The 20452-nt window shown below is 37.2% G+C and overlaps 1 protein-coding gene across 1 annotated transcript in view; it reads left to right on the top strand.

Annotated features, from left to right (window-relative positions):
• Positions 1–772: 772 nt before the first annotated feature.
• Positions 773–20452, top strand: part of znf644b (zinc finger protein 644b) — a 44197-nt gene continuing 24517 nt past the window's right edge. Inside the window, exons 1-3 of the mRNA XM_049479103.1 lie at positions 773–811; positions 2420–2454; positions 7037–7086. Of these exons, the coding sequence (XP_049335060.1) occupies positions 773–811; positions 2420–2454; positions 7037–7086 (124 nt within the window). The remainder of the gene's footprint in view (positions 812–2419; positions 2455–7036; positions 7087–20452) is intronic.

Here is a 20452-nt window from a genome sequence, read left to right as displayed (position 1 = left end):
CTACCATGTACTTATTGTACATTATAACTTGATATGTTATATAATTTAGGTTCTTAGGGATTGAATTTTAACCAAAGCTTTTCATTTCCACATTGTACAGCTGAGCAACACATATGCGACTGTGGAGAGAGAAAAAAAAAAACACTAAAGAAAACTACTTAAACAGCTGCCACTGGGGTCACTCGCCTCCTACAGAATAGAGAAACTATCACCAGTGCATTGCAGGCCTACACAACAGAGTGCACATTGTCACCATCATCTAAACAGAAACCTCTATAAAACAGTCAGTGAATCTCTGGCCTTGTAAACGTTTATTGAACAGATGATAATAGTTACCAACGTGAAAGTGAAAAGGTTTAAAATAAAAAAAAAAGAAGAAATTTGAAAAATATGGTGTAATGCAGGCATTTGTGTGAAATGTCTATTTGATGGCAGAGCACAATTCAATGAATTTAGAAGTACAGGACAATGCTTTTGAATAATACATTTATCTTTCTTATGAAATATAATGTGGATCAATCATATTTAATTGAATCAACCTACCAGTGAAATGTTCCGTTACCAAAGCATGATCCATCCACCACCATGCATAACAGAGCAGTGGTGTTTTCATTAAATTTGCCATTTTTCTCTGAACATCACAGATAGGAATCAAATATTTTGCCCCTGGGCTCCATGTTGGCCCTACATATTGATGTCCACCAAAATCAGTATTGGGAGCAGCAGGGGTTAATACACTGGGTTGTGCTCTGGGACTGGGTTGTGCGTAAGGATGGGCCCATATGTGTTGACCGACTCAGTCCCAACACATGTACAAATCCACTCAGAGCCACTGCACACCTGGAACACACCAAGCCCATGTTCCCTATGTAGCTCATGAGCTCACCTGAGCATGTTGGTTGGGATACGTTTGGAGCATTACTGTAAGGATTTGGTTGGCTTGAGTGATGAGGGCTTAAGAGTTAGTAAGGTCAGGATGTTGGAAGATCACCACTCCCGCTCACAAACTTACTTACTTCTCCTCTCATTCAAAAGTATTGGATGAAGCACCATCCATAGTTCCAGGGAACACAGTTTCACTGCTCCACAGCTTAATGCTGGGGGCTTTATACCCCTCTACACACTTAAAAAGAAAGATACAAAGGTATTAAAGGTACACTTTTCATAATTGTACCCTCAATAATATATATATAGGTATAATATTGGTCTTTACAGGTCAAATGTGTTCACTTTGTGTTAGTGTGTTAACACCTCTAACACACTTACTACTTCTAACCTCATTTCCTTCCTCCCCTCCTTCACTCCTCTATCCTATTATTTCCCTTTGACCTCCTTTAGGCCCTATCTAAAGATGTTTTCACCTTTAACTTCTATTACTTTTGTACTTCACTATTGTAAGTCGCTTTGGACAAAAGCGTCTGACAAATGTAATGTAATGTACTTTGAAGTACAGATTTGTACCATTTATCCAGCCAAAAGCTGCATTTTGTATTCTGCATCCAGTACTAATAAACAATATACAGCTCTGGAAAAAAATGAGAGACCACTTAAAAATGATGAGTTTCTTTGATTTTACCAAATTGAAAACCTCTGGAAAATAATTTTGAGGAAGACGGATGATCACAAGCTCACATGCTTAAATGTTTGCCCCAGGAGTGGCATAAAGTTATTCAAAAGCAGTGCGTTAGACTGGTGGAGGAGAACATGCCAAGATGCATGAAAACTTTAATTAAAAAACAGATTATTTCACCAAATATTGATTTCTGAACTCTTAAAACTTTATAAATATGAACTTGTTTTCTTTGCATTATTTGAGGTCTGAAAGCTCTGCATCTTTTTTGTTATTTCGGACATTTTCTGCAAACAAATGCTCTGAATGACTATGTTTTTATTAAGAATTTGGTAGAAATGTTGTCTGTAGTTTATAGAATAAAACAAAATTTTACTCAAACATTTACTTATATTCAGACACTGAAGTGGTCCCATTTTTCCCCCCAAAACTGTATATTTTAATTATACATTTTTCATTTGAAAGCCAGACAATTTTGGATCATCAAGTTCTTGACACACATTAATTTGGTGATAATAGTTTATAATCATTATAATCTGAACTGGTGCAAAAACATGGGTACAAAAAAAAGACTTTCACTGAAAGGTACTCTGTTGTACCACAATATATGGCATGTGGCATTATTTTGCCTTCTAGGCAAGCTGTATGGGCACATTTTCACACCTGTTTACAAGCTGAAAGCATTGATTAAAAGGGGTGACCAGAAAACTTATGGATAAATAGTGAGGATTCCCTACATTTAAGGCAAGGAGAACGCTGTGTGAATGAGAATAATTCTGTTTCTGTGTTTTAACAGAAACAAACCGTTTAGGAGATCTCCAGGTGAAGGTTTGGCGACTGCTGTGTTAGACTGGATGGCACACTGCAGGGCACCAGGGCAGAAGGTAGTCATGACATGTTTGTTATGATTGCATGTGGCACAGCTGGGATTTTAAGCTGAATGCTGGCATTAGAGAACATTTTTTTGACTGATAAGGATTGCTTTTACCAGCCATGCCCTCTGGGCCACAATGTAATATTTTTTTTTATCAGAGGCAGTAGTTTTGCATCAAAGACTTGAACTTTCCTCAGCTCGTTTTCCCCGCTCTGCTGACAGGTGCTCCAGTCCTTACCTGTTTTTCAGGCTCCGTTCTTGCACACTCCGAGCTTGTAAAATTGAGTACAGACAGCCTGTCAGTCGCCATTAGCCTGATTCCAATCCAGGCAGCGGGAGACAAGTTCCTGGATGGTGAGCTCATTTTGCCCAAATTTCTGAGACAAATTTTCAGGCTTGCACTGTTGTAGGCCTCAGGAGATCTCAATCCACCAGGAGCTATACCTGGAAGATTTGAACAAACTTTATTTCCAGTCTTATTGGACCATAAACCGAGCTAGGCAGTGTAATATATCTTATTTTAAGAATGGACCCTGGATTATTTAATTAAAAGGCCACATATTATATATATTTATTTTTTTCTTTTATCAGTGTCTCTATGCATCAAAACCAGCCTCTGTTCATTTGTATATGAACATTTTCATTTTCCATTTATAGCTTTGAGTCAAGCAGTTATTTGCTTCTTAAAGCACATGAAAAAAATGCAGAGGAAAGCATGAAGAAATTGTCTTTTAAAGGATTGGTGTCTTGACAACCTTATTTATATATTCGATTTAACTTTTTTATACACTTTCAAATCAGACTCTTTAGAGCAGAGGTGTCCTGTATAGAACTTGTGTTCTCAGTGTTGACTATTTAATGGAGTTCAGTCATTTATTAAAAGTAAATCCTCTCTTCCAAAACAACACTGACCTATAGCCATGAATAGGAAGACTCTAAGACTCTAAATATAGTGACAGGCACAACCAATCAGAAACTCTATTACACACTTAAAATCCTTTTAATTTCTCAAATATCGACAGTGCACTTTATAATTAGATTGGACTGTAGTCTGCATGTTTGTCGTGTTAAAAAAAGCTCGTGGAATAAAGCGCTAGCTGATAGCACCCTGGGTTACTGAAACACTCAGGGTTCCTCAGTGTGGTGATATCTGGTGGCATTTATGTCCTGCTAGCACTGCGATTAGTGGCTAATGCTAATGCTGCTGCACCCAGCCTTAGAGCTGGAGAAACTTCACTGAAAACTCACCCTTATCGTGGCTTACTGTAAATAAATGGAAGCAATTTACTTACCCAAATACACGATTGCCATTAATCTGTGTAGATTAACATCCAGCGCTTGTTTGACTTTGAAAGAAAATGCTTCTTGTTTGGTTTACTTAGGTGCTTCCCCCAGCTTCCCCAATAGAGGGGGAACATGGCGACATCCTTGCTCACTTCAATGTAGGAATCGTTACTAGTGTCGCTTAGTGCGTCTTATAATCTTGTAACGTGACACCCATTATGTTTACTGCAGTCATTGGTATTCAGTTAGTTTGAGAAATATATGTTGACTTGGAAGAGAAAATGTTGCATGTTGCATTGTATAGATGTTAATGAAAAAAATATATATTTTTATATATATAATATATATTATATATTGTATATATCTATATAATCCATCATGCAACATTTCCTCTTCCAAAAAAAAACATATTTCTCAAACTAATTAAAAAAAAAAAACAATTAAACATGCATGATAGTTGATAGTTTAAGTTAAGACTGTTATTCTAGCCCTTTTTTACCACTCACACACACACACACATACACACACACACACTAAAAGTCAGTCAAACCAGCCAGCCCGTCCCTCGCAGACAGATTTCATAGCGTGACTGAATAAATGAATCACTGCAGGCCAATTTTCAACAAATTGATTATGCTTCGCTCTGCAAGGTCAAATATTTGTGCTGAAGCACATCGCTGGAACCGACAGAATGATAAAACACTGATCCCATCCCTTTCTGTTTTCCGCCAGCTTCCCATCTCGCACTACTATAAATGAAGACGCTGGGGAACGGCTTAATGGGAGTACACTGCCCTGAATTAGCAACCCAGCAGAACTGCAGCCGGGGCGGAGAGATATTTCAGTGAGCTGTTGATGTAGCCAGAACACAGAGGCCTCCATAGGTCTATTAGACGCACAGGAGGAAAGGAGAGGGTTTATTCTCTGCTAAACAAGCTAGCACTAGCGCTTAGCAGTTCATTTTATATGATTTAACCTTTAACCTTCTCTACAGCCACATATCTCAGCCACTGAACCCGACAGGCCATCAGACAGAGTGAAAGTGTCCGGCTGCGTTCTTGTTGTCTCGTCCTGTGTCTGTTGTGTGATGCAGTGCAGTTTCTATGGCTCTGTCCTTGGAGATTTGTGATGGTGTTTTTGAAAAGGACTGATGTAATTTTTTGGCCAGTGTTAACCGTCCTAATTCTCAAAGAAACTGAGTTAGATTCTTGGAGAAGCACTTTTTTTTGCTGGAATATCATATTGGGAGGATTGTTTTGTGATGCAATAAGCTGGAGAAACTATATTTAGGTGTTTTGTTCAAGGGCAGGATTGGGCCGGCCTGGACTAGCCTTGCCTCAATGCCAGAATTTGACTTTGAAACAGATAATAAATATGACAATGAGTGAGTTACATTACTCCAAAACATCTGAGTTTGTCGGATTACTGCCTTTATATGAACTTGGGTAATCAGATAATGAGAAAACAAACATTAATTTATTTGAGCCAGGCAGTATTCAGTTTTTTACTGTGCAACCAGCCAATAAATGAACAGAATAAGACATGATATAAACATTATATAAGACGTAAAATATATCAAAATGTTTCATTTTGCCAATAAAATAATATCAGTGTACATTATGTGACTTGTGTAATCTAGCTGTGGCTTAATACAGTTGTGGCTCAGTTTAATATATTTAATAATCTGATTAAATAAAGATTTAATTATTCTATTAAATCTTAACATAATTTTTTCTTCAATTTCAGCATAAATTCAAAACCTAATCTTAATCCTGTTGAGAATTGACTGTCTCAATATATACAGAACCAGTCAAATGTTTAGACACACCTTAAATTTAGTGTTTTTTCGTTATTTTAAAATGTTCTGCATTGCAGATTAATAAACTAAAACTTATCCAAATCAAATAATAAAAACATGTTGTTTAGTAAACAAAAAAAACATGCTAAACAAGTCAAAATATGATTTTAGATTCTTTAAAGTAGCACTTCATGCTTAGATGAAGGCTTTGTGCATTCTCAGTCAGAGGTAGAGGTAGAGTCACCTGGAATTCAGGCTTTCAGTTAACAGCTGTGCTGAACTCATCAAGAGTTAATTAAGTTACTTTAATTTATTGTCCGCTTAATGCTTTTGAGAGCATCAGTGGTAAAGTAGTGAAGAGGAAGAGTTGGTATACAGTGAATAGCTGTATTTGAGTAATGTTCTAATCCATATTATGGAAAGAACTACTCAACTAGTAAGTAAACAAAGAAAATATTTAAGGAAATAAAGGTCAATTTCTGGCATATTGCTATCTGGGCAGTGGAAAACACAGGTGTGCCAATGACTGATTAGAACCTAGAGAGACAGCCATCAGATGTTTTCATCAAATTGCTGTCTTGGCCATTCAGGTGCACCGTGTGCACTCAATGCACGTGACACCTTGTTTGTTACATGCACACAAGGACATGCTGCAGTTCACAAACCTGTCTTTTACATCAACAATGTACCTCATTTCCTTCTTCCCCTCCTTCACTTCTCTATCCCCTTATTTCCCTTCGACCTCCTTTAAGCCCTATCTAAAAATGTTTTAATTTTAACTTCTATTACTTTTGTACTTGACTACTGTAAGTCGCTTTGGACAAAAGCGTCTGCCAAATGTAATGTAATGTAATGTAATGTAACAATAAACACAATACAAAATAATATAACATTGCTGTTCCCATAAATGACCATAAACTCACCTTCAGAGAGTGAACGATCAGCTTCTGCTGAGCAGCGCAGAAGAAAAACAGATTCCTGTATCTACTGTAACTGTAGATTAACCCTTATTTAGAAACAAAAATAAAATGAATCTGAGGAGAATCTACAACACTCATTCTACGCTGTGACATGCATGCAGAGTCAGATTCTGGTGGGGATGTTAAATTAGGCACAACACCTGGAAAGGCAACTTGGCTAACTGACACCATTCTACAAACCAATCAGTGTCAGTTATAGGGAGACACAGCCTGTAGAGGTGATGAATAAAGCAGGATGTAGAAACCAAAACTAACTGTATCATATAAATACACATCAAACACAATAACCTTGGTTCAGACACTGGTATAGACTTAGGAAAATTCTAAATTCACTGTATTCTTCCAGTCCTATTTCTTGTTTTGTGCTTATTTTTGTTGATCTGATATATTTTATTTATGTGGAAATGTTAAAAAAAATCAATGCTTTCCTTTTTCCCTCTAATACTTTGATACAAGTAGTCTTGTTAATATGTGTTTTAGAAAGCATATTGAAGTAGTTATCTTTTTTTTCCTTTCCTTTTCCTTTGTAGGCCTGTTTTCCCACGTCTGGATGGTGCCAGTGTTTGCCATGATAAGCTCGGTAAGACCCATGTTGCCACCCTGTCACTTTTTTTTTTTATCTTTCTTGTACAGTTTTTTGTTTTAAGTCAGAGCTCTGTCTGAAGGAGTTGGGCTGCAGGAGAGACTGCGAGGTTTAAAGTTAAACAGGTAGGAAAGTGCAGTTAGATGTGGGGCTGCTGCCTACTGGCTGTATGTGATACTGTTTTGTAGTATTGTTACACAGAGAAGTAGCTCACCCTGGGTGTACGCGGTGTCAGGCGGGCGTGTGTGCGCGAGCGTGTGATGTCGCAGACATTTGGTGGCGCGTCGCAACACTTTGAGCCGAGACCGAATGTGTGAACTGCTGTGATACTATAGCTGGGTGTGATCAGCAGTCAAATGAAATCAGGGCTGTCAGTTACGTGCGTCAAAAACTTCAGCTCGGCACGTCAGCCTGGAAACCTGGCAACCTTGTCATGGCAACCTTCATCTACTTCTAGCACGCACAACAAAATGCCAAAAAAGGAGGTGGGAGCGGGGTGGGATTCTCGCTAGGATCCTGTGTGTGCAAAAACTGACAGAATCATTTTGTGTAATTGGACGATGATCCGTGACCCGCTTCTCCGGCGATGGAGAAATTGAGCAGATATCTATGAAATCAGAAACATGTTATCTGTTTGCTCTCAGTGCCAAAAAAATGTCTGTTTCTCTGAAGCCTGTTTTGGGAGATCTGCCATGATTTTTTGATAGAAATGTGTCTGACTTGCAGCCTCTACTCTTGCCCCGAGCTGAATGTAGGCCTACCGCTTACTCACTGCATGCCTCACCTAAGTGTAACTTCATCCCATATCCTAGACCTGATCCTAACCTTAACGTCATCCAAAATTTACACGTAATGCATCAGTCTCTTTGGGATAAGCTCTGCTTGGACACTGGGAATCACCATTCAGGGCTAAATTCATACTTAATCCAGTTTAATCTGTATTATGTAAATGCCTTAACTTTTTTAGTCTCTTGAATGCAGTGTCCAATACCTATTCTCATCCCATTTCTCAACCCGTTCAGATATCTGTGAAATCAGAAGCATGTCTTCTGTTTGTTCTCAGTGCCAAAAAAGGCCTGCTTCTCTCAAGCCTGTTCTGGGAGATCTGCCATGATTTTTTTGATAGACCTAATCCTGACTTTAAAACCATTCAAAATCCTAGACCCAATCCTAACCATAATGTCATGTGCATGAACAGAAACTACTAGGGGTGTGCCATATCGTATCGTACGCGATAATATCGCCAACATTTTTGAATATCGTAAACAATATTTTTCCCTGAAATATCGTGCTATATATATATTTTTTGCTGTTTTTAGCAAAAGAAAAAAATTACACTGTTCTCCTTTCCAATTATATATCTCTTGGAGACAGATTATATCTATGTGGAGATATTTGGAGTGCATTATTATTATTATCATGACATTCTGAATCATTGACTTCTGTTACAAATCTGATAGAATTCTTGTGTTTTGTCATATCATCAAGAGTATCGTTATCGCCAAAATACCATGAAATATCATGATATTATTTTAGGGCCATATCGCCTACCCCTAGAAACTACACAATAACAGTAATGTAATTGGGAATAATTTCACTGGGCTGTTCTGTGCTTGAACCCTGGGAGTCACTTTTTAGGGCGGAATTCATACTTAATCCAGTATAATCTGTATTATATGTATTTTCTCGTATCCATTTTCATCCCATACCCATTTAGATATCTATGAAATCATGATTATAATCCAAACCAAGTCAAGTCATGTGCATGTACCATATGCAACTATACATAACATAACATTCTGTCTTAGTTATTGACCCTAAATGTTCATTTAGTGAGCTTTAATGAGCTAATATGTGTTTAGTCATTGAAAATTGCTACTTTTGGCTAAAACCACGACTATAATCAGGCTGAATGTCTGAACCTACTGTTTACTTACTTTACACCTCTATTAGTTGAAACATCTTCCCAAGTTATAGACAGTTAGCTCTGGCCCAAAAAATCCAGTCTGACCCTATCCGAGCCCATGAGCAAAATCTGTTTTGAATGATGTTAATGAACAGTGCAACATGGAAGAAGCATAGGCCTATTAATTAAGAAAATAGTTTATTTAGATTGAATTCAGAGTGTAATGAGGACAAGTGGAGGAGCTGGCTTGTGCACACTACACATGCCAGTGCTTCATGATTATTACATTCTAACTTTTTTTTTTACGATCACAATGTGATTTTTTTTATTTATTTGCTATTTTGCTATTTTTTTTTTGTAAAAATAGCATTAAAAATGTAGGCTTACGTCACAGACCACTTTCTTGAGCCCAACAGGACAGGGCTCAAGGAAAGTGGTGGGAAGAGTTGGGGTTGGGCATCGGGTCGGGGTCGGGCTTCGGCAAATAATCTTAACTCTAATTCTAATCCTAAAATACACATGTACACAAACTTAACATAATGTAAAGTCTGTTTAGTAATAGGCCTATTTTGATGTAATGGGCCTTATTGGAAATCGCCATTTAGGAATATATTCATACTAAATCCAGTCCATTTGTATTAAAAGGCCTTTATTTGTCCAATCTGTTGAATGTATTGTACGATACCTATTTTCATTCATAACCATTCAAATATCTGTAAAATCAGAAGCATTTTCCAAAGCCTGTTATCTGATTGATATCTGCCATGATTCTTTGATAGAAACGTGTTTGACTCGCCGCCTCTACACTCACCCCGAGCTGAATGTAGGCCTACCGCTCACTCACTGTAAACCCTGCTTCAATACAGAGCTTTCTGTTCCCTCACTAATAGACGTGGCGAGCTCTTAACGTTAACATCCAGGAAGCCTTTTGTGATGTTGACGATTAGTGGGGTAACAAGTTCCCTCACCTGATGAAGCAGGCGTGAATAAGGCTCATTGAGGTGTCCCAGTAGCACTCGCTTATCCACACCTGAATAAGCGAATGAGAGGCTTTCCTTAATTAAGCACTTCATTAAGGGAATTACACAAAACACAAAAGCTCACACCTCCTCTCCAAACCTCTATACATACAAAATCAACTCCGCTCTACCGCCTCTCTGAAGGAGAGGAGAGGTGCCACTGTGAGATTCACCACCAGGGGGCAGAATTTGATCATTTATAATACTTCACTTTCGATTTAGGTTCATGAGAAACAATAACCTGAACCTGAAATACTTACCTTTCCTTTTGTCCTATGGATAATTTATTAAACACGTGTGTGATGATGTTCTAATTTACCTAAAAAAGATGGAGCATTTCCGATGTAAAAATTCTATATGAAGACAAAATTTAAGAGGCCTACCTGCAAAGATATGCACTTGAAATCTAGGAAATACATTAAATATAAACAGTATTTGTATGTTTTTAAAGGAATTTCCATAAGTAGGCATGTCACACTAATTGTGTAATCAAATTATCAGGCAATACATGGACATGATCGCAACAGTAATAAGTAGGAAAGCTTGTTAATGCTCATAAGTCAAATTAAGTCAAGTAGTTTTATTGTCAATTCTGCATATGTACAGGACATACAGAGAATTGAAATTACGTTACTCTCCTTCCCAATTTTACAGCAAGTACAGATAATAGATATAATAAAAGAAAGAATGGGAGACACTATGGGTACAATACAGCAGGGAAACAAATAGACATACATGAGACAGAAACAAGGTGCAGTAGTGGTGGGGGTGAAACAACATATATAAATATAAATAAAAAGAAATAAAATATATAATCTAAAAGAGTGGGAGACACTATATGTACAATACAACAAGAACACAATAGACATACGTAAGCAAAAGACAATAGTGCAATATTAATGGTGATTGAGATGGAATGACAGTATAATAGAACCCGTATAACAGTAGTGCAATTATGGTATATAGCTGGTAAAGTGAATAAGCTAGTAGTGTGCCTGTCATTTGCTTTAAATACAATACATTTTCATTTTATTTATAATAAGTTAATTTAGGAAATATAGACAATTAGAACATTTTTAAATAAGTCTGAATATTCTTAACTATTAAAAAAATATTGCTCAAAGTTAATTGCTCACTTGCTTTATTGGGCTGTTATATTCTGATTTGTATGAATTAATGAATTATTGTCATTTATCATAGATGTAATTAACATTTGACACTAAATATTAATTACTGTGTTAATTATGTTAAATGTATGCTTATGGAGAAAAAACATGTTTAATCTACTTTTCGATTGTTTGGACATTCTCAGTTACAATTAAACATAACAGGAGGGTTAAAAGTGAGATATCAGATGAATGTAGTTGCTGTAGTCTTATGAAGGGTGGCACATGCCATGTCATGTCTTTTTATTAAATACATCACAAAGGGCTGCAGCTTTAATAAGTCGAGTAATTGTATTTTTATGGATTTTTGGAATAGGCCCACACTTTCCATTTGTAGTTTTTAGCAGTATTCTGCTATGCCTCAGGTTGTGACTTCTGTTGAATGAAATAATGAAAATGGGCCATCTGTTGGTCAGGAGTGGTATTGAACAAATAGACATAAAATAATACTGGGCTTACTTAATAAATGTACCTTTTTTAAAGAGAGGTTTGCCTTTATTTCCCTGAACATTTCATTTAATATAAAATTATTATTACATATTATTACATATTAAATATTATTATTAAGACTTAAAACCCAGCAGTCAGCATTATTAAATAAGTAATGTCAACAAAACCCTTATAACACTTATAATTATAGTATTTTATCTATAATAATATATATTGTACATATCTATAATAATTATAATATTTATCTATAACTTTAAATATATAATATATAAAATTATTATTTAAAAAATAAAATAAAAAAAAATCTCAATATAGCCAAAGTGTCTGGACACCTGCTCATTAAAGGTTTCTTCCAAAATTAAAGTTATCTGTATACCATATATAGACCACATCTGCCATTACTTCGAGTACTGCTCTACAGGGAGTAGACAAGCTGTGTGTGTGCATTTGCACATCTGTGTCAGCAGCTATAAGTCTAGCTTAATGTAGCTTAATTCTGCATTCATTACAAGAGGTGTCCATAAATATTTGGACATATAGTGTATCTTAGGTTTCAAACTGAAAATGTACAGACTGTATTTAACAAATCAGAAAACTGGTCAGCTGTTGGTTTTGTGTAATATGATCTAACTGGCTGGTTTTAAAAGTTTTTTTTTTTTTAATGTATAATGTTATAAAATAGTTTCAGGCTAAAATCAAGCATTAAATTTACAATTTAATATAACAAATCATTTAACAAGTCAATATAAAAAGTTAATTTAACTTATTTTTTGACAATAATTGAATTCATGTATTAGTAGTTATTAGTTTGTATTAATTAGGGTTGTATTAATACATCAATATATATCACAATAGAAAATGTTTCAATAACATCCATAATGTGCTTCCTGAGCAGTTTTGGTTGTTGGTGTTTTTCTTGTTCATTTTTCTTTATATTGTTAATTTTGATAATGGAGTTGGACTGGAATGGAGCGGAATCAAAATGACCAAAATGAAATGTATTGTTATATAAAATAGTTATATAAAATTAGTTTGTTGTATTTCTTGTTTCTCACTTATCGTTAAAAATATATATTTTTTATTCTTAACTTAATAACGCTGCATAAATTATGTATACAAGTATATTATTGCATATATAAGTGCATATGGATTATGGCTGTACAGAGAAAGAATGCAAATCCACGTCTCCTAACAATAAAACTCTACAGGGACTTCTTTTTGATACATCGGTCGTTTATCAAAAGAGACATTTTGATCCTCTTTGATTTGGTCAGTTGGGTTTTTTTGATCTTGGGCGTATTGCATCTTTAACTCGTCGTATCCCTCCCTGCAGGACTAATGACCTTGCTTGGTGCTGAATGGCACTCGGGCCCAGAAGGTACAAGCAGGGAGGTGTGGGGGTAAGAGCACCCCCCACCCCTCCAACCAGCACCAGCACTGGTACCAGCATTGATAACATCATATTAATTGGGGATGTAGAAAGTGCTCCCGCCCCCTTCGTCTCTCTCGGTCTCTCTCTCTCTCTTTCTTTCTCTATCCCTCTCTCTCTCTGTTTTCTCTCTCGTATACATTTACCATTATACTCATTAGCTTCCTGTCGCCTCCCAGCTAGCATCTCCTTCACAGCCTGCCGGGATTCTCTTGGGAGGCTATTTACATCTCTCCATGAGGCCTCTCTCAGGGTTATTGGGGAAATCCCATCCCCCCCAACCCCACCTCTCCTCTTCTGCCACGGCCCCTCTTTTGATATGTTGCAGGGCTCCTGTGATTGAGGGCCACTCTGGTGTTAATGAGCGGTTGCGATGCAGGGTCCACCTCCTCATTCAGCTTTAATGGATGCCATTGACAAACAGCAGTGAATAATAAGAAAGTGATGGTTTTTTAATATCCTCGGGGAGTCTGCTTGGTAGAGGTGGTCCGCAGGACGCTGCAGAAGCCCCTGTGCTGTTGGGACCTGCTGCCTTTTTTTCTCCTTTTGCGTTTTTTTGATCAGCACCGTGTATTGTAATACAGTCAGAATTTGTTAGGCTGGAGGTCAGTCTGAATGGCTTTGATGGATTTAATAGACTCCTAGCTGACAAGACTGATTTAGAGCTGATTTGTGTTTGCACTCGATCTGTTCTACCGTAACGCACTTGAAAAATTAAGGTTCTAACAAGTTATTTAGGAGTTATTTTAACCGTTTAGAATATAAAAAACACTGACTGTTTATTTGCACTTAAAAAATAATCCCTTTTATAATAGGATTACTGCATATATCTGAGTATTTGAGTGGTATTAAAGTCATATCAACAGCATACTCTGATTTCTTAGATCAGAGTTAGGTAAAAAAAAATCGTGATCAGATTTCTGAAGTTTTATGATTATTTAAAGCAGCACTAGGTAAGATTTCCTTGATTTTTGGTCTTTTTAAAGAAGTAAAATTACAGCTTGAAACTCACTGCAGCGCTGCATTGAGGTGTAATAGGAGGAATAGCGGTGCTCTCGTGTCTGTGCCGGGCTCCTCTGAGCTCAAACCAGATTTGCGACCACGACCAACGCTCGCGAGAACTGCGACCTGCTTTCCGACCTTTAGTTCTAACAGTTCTACAAGGACTACTGGTTCATTCTTTACAAACTAACATAAAGACACTCTGGCAGAAGCTGGAAAGAGACTGAGTATGTCTGAGAAAGCCAGAAAACGAGAAAGAGAAACTAATCCGCCTGAAAGATTTATTACACTCTGCAACTGAAGGGGGAGCTGACGAGCACAAAATCTCAATCCTACCTAGTGGAGCTTTAAGTAGTCATGTAAACAGCATACTTCGGTTTGGAATGTTTCAGTCTTTGCATGTGTGAAAACAGACCTTTGTAGCGCAAACAAATCGAGCTACATTTAACACAGCACCCAAGAGATGGCATCCAGTCACTTACAGAGAGTCATTGAAACTGAAGGGTTTAAATAATCTTAAAATAGCTGTGATGTGAAGACGCTGGTTGTAAAATTGAAAATCTTTCTGGTTATCTGACTACCAAAATCATGTAAATTTGCTGTTTACTGACACTGAAACTCTCAATTTCTGTAGTAATCAGATTATGAAGTGCATGTACTGTAACACTCACAAATAACACATTTTTTCAAAGCAGGACTACTTCTAGTATAGTGTCCCATGACTTTTGCCATATCCCACAGAAGCTACAAAAAACTGCTGCACTGACCTGTAGGATATGATTGTGGGTTCTTCTGCAATGAATGAGGATGCGATTTCTGTTAGAGTTGCTGTTTGTATGGACAGTTATAGCCAGACACTGCCGGTCACAATCATTACCACTTACAGTGGACAGTGCATCATGCTTTTTATGACATATTCCCAGTACATATGTGGCCATTTCAAAGCTTCTGTTTCCTGAGGCAACAGTTCCTGATCAGTCTGCATACTACCATCTAATGAATTTTGACATGCCAGCATAGAAGTTGTAGAGAAGTTAAAGGTAATGCAGCTGTGATTAGTTCGAAAAAATATATGAAAAAAAAAAAATGAATGTTTTAAGAAAGATAGATGATAAAATCAACCAACCCTGATGAGGACTTGTCTTTTATACACTTTACACACTACTTTTGCTCATTAGTGGATGATGTGCCAACTTGTTATTTTGCCAGAGAAATATGTTTTCACTGTTTCTGGACCTGGGTTACATCAGCTACAGTAGTTAGCACAGAAAAGGCCACTTAAGAACAGGCTGTGCTTTTCTCTGCTTTTCTCCCTGTGTGGCTCTGCTTTCTCAGTCCTGTGCTTAACCACATGTTCATTGTAACGTGGTGATGTTTAAAAACAGGAATGCGTGTTTTCCATACCTGTTTAAATTTTAAATCAACATTTGACTGAATTGGTGGCCATTTTTGTACATTTTCTTGTGATAACATGTTAACATGTTAGCTTGGAACAACATGTTTTTTGTAGAGCGTGGAAACATGGTACATACTATTTTATTTATCTATTACTTTTTTTTTTTATTCCATTTCTCCCCAATTTACAAGGCCTACTAATTATGACTCCCCCTATGACCAGGAGTAGCATCACAGTGCACTCGCACTGAAATGAACCTAATGCCTAATGTCTAATGCCAAGCTTGGGCTATAGAGGGATATAAAGCCCCCCCAGCATTGTACTGTGTAGAACTGTTTGGAACTATGTTCTCTAGAAGGATGGATGCTTCTCTGTCCAATACTTTTCAATAGGCTGCGTTGGGGAGTAGGGGTTTTGATCGTTCAGCATTTTTATTGGTCACCAATGCTTCATTACTCTTAATTTCGGGAGAAACGATGACTTTTGTCTATGTACTGTATTTTTTTCTGACATTTTCTGTTCTATTTTGAGCAGAAACCAACTCAACCGCACTACCGCTGTGGCTGAGTTCTGGCGCCCAGATTCAGATGACCAAGTCATCGCCGTCACTGCATGGCAGTTCTTGCGCTGGCTGAAAGCAGCAAGTGTGGGCCAGAGCTTTTTTACCATCTCAGAGGAACTTTCTGAAGAGAACCCTTTTCTGGCACCTTCATTTTTGACAGTGTAAACAGTTCTGGCTCAGTTTTGGTTGGAGAAATCCTGCTTTGTGCATCCGCCCCCCCCCCAGCTCTTCCTCTGAGTTGGGGAAGTCATGCTTGCAGTTAATGTAGTTAATTAGTGGTCCTCTCCACTTTAATTTAGCTCTCTTATGCTGTTTTATGTAGCTCATGTCTTCGCCCGGCACTTCACACTACATTTTAATGAAAGCTAATAAGAGGCGCTACGTCCTGATACCTGCGGCTCTTGACATTTCTCTAAATGTGAACACGCCGCTAGACCTGATCCCCATCCTCAATTTGGAGGCGAGCGTTGACATTGACTCGCTTTCATCTGATCGATCACGTGCTTCTACAGCAAAGCAGCAGCGACAAAGTTAGTTTTTTCTTTTTTTTTTTTTTTTTTTTTCAATTTCTTTTTCTTTTCTTTTTTTTCCTTTTTTCTCACATAACTCAAGCAGAGACAGATGGTGGAGAGCGTGCCCTCGATCACACAGACAGCGTGCAGCCCGCACAGTCCCGGAGTATCTGAAGCAGCACGCTGGTAAGCATCGCGTTTAATAAAGGGAAACATCTAGCCCTGCGACTAAATAAGACATGGGTGCCGTGGAGCATGCACTCACTACTTTTCAGCGCATCAACCGAGGAGATGTATTTTTCATCGCACGCCTCATGCATATTAACGTGACGGCTAAACAACAATCGGTGTGAATTTTTCCCAGATTGAATACAGGCGACACTACTTTTAAAAACCAACAGGATGATGCAACAGTCGCGTAGCCGTGTAGAGTTTTTTTTTTCTCTCTTTTTTTAAACTTCATTTCATATCATTTTTGACGTACAGCCATCGACTCTGGTGCTGGAGGGTCGTTGGTGTGTTGGTGTGTGTTTTTGCGTGTGCTCACGTGTTCACCGCTGCCACTCTTCAACTCAGCGTGAGAGTCACTCTCATTACAACAGTCACATGCCCAAGAAATCTCACTAATACATAGATATTACACTAATACACTAACAAACAGACTGTGCCAAAATAAAAAAATAAAAAATAATCAAAGTCACTAATGACAAACGAGTACAAAAAAAACTTTTTTAAACTGAAAGGAAAATGGCTGTCTCACATTTGCATCTTTTTATCCGATTCTTGGCTCCAAATCCAAAAACCATAATCTCCATAATTCACACCACGAGTTGTGTGTTCCTGTTACTTCCTGTTACATTATATAATACTAACAACTCCTTTTCTTTTAAAATGTAAAACTGATATGCTGACACGCATGCTGATCGCACATTTGAATGCCAGGTCAATGCTGCTTTGGAATCAGCAGCCATAATCCGAGAGAGTACAATTGGCCATGCTCTTGTTAATTTTTTTTTTAATTTCATTTGTATGAACAGAGGCATCTTATCCTTACAATTCTATGTTATGTTGAGTTTATGTTAGAAAAAGAGCTGCATTTAATCATTATTTTGTTAGCTGACGAAATATCTAATAATTATTATTTTAAAAAGTCAGTTACTCAACCATTATTCTACCCTGCCCTTTATCACTTTAAAATAAAATAAACAGCTTTCAGTGACCTTTAAATAGCCAGATGATGTGGTATTTAAATGTGGAAAGTGCTGATATTAAGTGAGTAAATATGTAATCTGTTGTGGCTGTCACTTTTTAAAGACACAGTTGAGTGTAAACCGTGAGTGAGCCCCTTACTTCTCTTCCACTGTGTTTTTCTGTACTCAGCACTTGGTCTTGACACTGAAATTTGGAGTCGACAAATGTTTATAATCAGAAATTTAAATTATATAAATAAACTAATCACATTTTATTAGTTTTGGTTTAGTTTTCGACTTGGTACCGAAGTATCAGTTCTCATGGCATCCCTATACAAACACAAGACAAGACAAGACAACTATTGTATATACCCCAAGATGGATTTGGCCTCCGCCTTGATCCCATTTGTGCAGTAAATACCCTCACACTAGTGAATACACTCAGAAGACACACAGTGATTTTGTGGCATTTTAAAACATGTAGCAGTGAGGGTCAATGGACCAATGGTGGCAGCCTACCAAACCCAGGTATTGAACCAACAACCTGATCATCGGTGGCTCAGTGTTCTAACCAAGCCTCTAATATATTGAACTATTTATTAAAATAGTTTAAAAAAGAGAGTCATATTAAAATTGTTGGTGCGTCTCTTTTTAAGGTCTTTTGTTTAAATTCTTCAGATGTTTTTCTGCTAGTGAAGTCTGATTTCTTCATATGTTATGTAATTCTGTGGGACAAAATAAACTCAATAGTAATCAGAGCCTTAATTTAAAGCCTTAGTGTTTTATATTATATGTACTCTTATTATATGTACAGTACAGTAAGTCAAAGGCCTATATAAAAGCCCAGTCATGGAAAAAATACCGTGATGTACATTTTGGTCATACCGCCCAGCACTAGGAGGAAGTATCCATATTCAGTGCATAGCATGCAGAAAATCTAAAATACACAACACAAAAGTCTGCCCTGTTTCAACAGTCATAGGCTTAGCATGGTAATGTTGAGCAGTAGTACATTCAAGTTTTGCCATATTGAGTAAATTAACCACCTAAAATAATTCTATTTGAAGTCCAAGTCCTTTACAATTAAGGGACATTCCCAGAACATATGTAAACATGTCCCAGGGGCAGAGGTGTTATATACAGTTTCTGAATCAGTTTCTCTATTTTTGCTATTTATAGGTTTATGTTTGAGCAAAATAAACATTTTGGTTTTATTCTGTAAACTACAGACAACATTTCTCCCAAATTCCAAATAAAAATATTGTAATTTAGAGCATTTATTTGCAGAAAATGAGAAATGGCTGAAATAACAAAAAGATGCAGAGCTTTCAGACCTCAAATAATGCAAAGACAACAAGTTCATAAACAATATTCATAAAGTTTTTAATCACAGTTTTAGTTTTCATGCATCTTGGCATGTTCTCCTCCACCAGTCTTACACACTGCTTTTGGATAACTTTATGTCACTCTTGGTGCAAATATTCAAGCAGTTCAGCTTGTTTTGATGGCTTGTGATCATCCATCTTCCTCTTAATTATATTCTGGAGTTTTTCAATTTGGTAAAATCAAAGAAACCCATCATTTTTAGGTGGTCTAATTTTTTTGCAGAGCTGTATATGACAATAATATTTAAAATCTTAAAATCTTTAAACTTTAAAATCTTATCTATATATTGTGTTTTAAGGCTAGTAATTTTTTTTTACTTTATTGTGCGTCATTTTACTTCTATCCATCGACTTGCCTCGGGTGTAAGTGTGAGACAGGCCGCTGATTTTAGGGTCATGTGTTTGCTTCTGCCACTCTTTAGCTCAGCGTGAGAGTTACTCTCATTAAAAAAAGTCACATGCCCACGAAACCTTAGACCTGCTGAGGCCTTCCCCCTCCACCACCACCCTCTCGCTCCCTCGCTTTCCCCCCCTCTCGCGCTCTCTCCTCTTTAAGAAAAAGAGATGGAAGTTTTAAACTAACAAAGCCTCGGGAAATCCCCATCAGACGTCCTCTCTTAATCCCTTTAATTTTGAAAGGTATTGTTTAAGGCTTCAAAGTTGATATGGTTTAATCCCCGCTCCTAACACTGCGGGCCAGCAAATGAGGCCGTGTCAGCATCGCCGCGGCAGCTCTAATCTACTCCCCACAACACAAAATCCTCCTTCAAGACAAGGTTGCATAGGCTTTCCTGTGAACTCGCCGTTTGATGTTCCGTACCTGCTATTGAACATGACTTCTGTCTTAACCTGACTGTCACTCCAGCCCTGTCCCCTTTTATCAGCCCCACACTTTCTGGATCTCCCCCCTTTTTCTCCCCCTCAGTGCTAAAACCCACTGTCAACCCCGACCCTTAACTCCTGTGCTCCAGTGTTCAGTCCTCTATTTTTGGGAGCAGGTTGATGAGGAAACCCATACGAAGTGTAGTATGTGACATACACTCCCCTATAACACACCCCTATATTTATAATAACTATAAGGTAGTTTAAAACCTTATAATATATTTTAATCTATAATATTACTATAGTGGTGAGTGGGGAACCTGTGCTTTGTTTTTTCTTTGTTTTTTTTTTTGTTTTTTTACTGTCAAAATGGAATACAGCTCACAGATGCATTTTAAAGTTATAGATATATTTCTATAAACTCTTTAGGATTTATTCTTTTTTTAAGTATTGCCCTCGTTTCACTTACTATTATTTTTTTATATATAACTTAATAGCTACAACTTTTTGTTTATTTAACCTTT

The sequence above is a fragment of the Astyanax mexicanus genome, chromosome 5, assembly GCF_023375975.1.
Source record: "Astyanax mexicanus isolate ESR-SI-001 chromosome 5, AstMex3_surface, whole genome shotgun sequence".
In the NCBI taxonomy this organism is placed as follows: Eukaryota; Metazoa; Chordata; class Actinopteri; order Characiformes; family Acestrorhamphidae; genus Astyanax; species Astyanax mexicanus.
The sequence above is the reverse complement of the archived record's forward strand: the minus strand, read 5'-3'. Positions and strand labels throughout refer to the sequence as shown.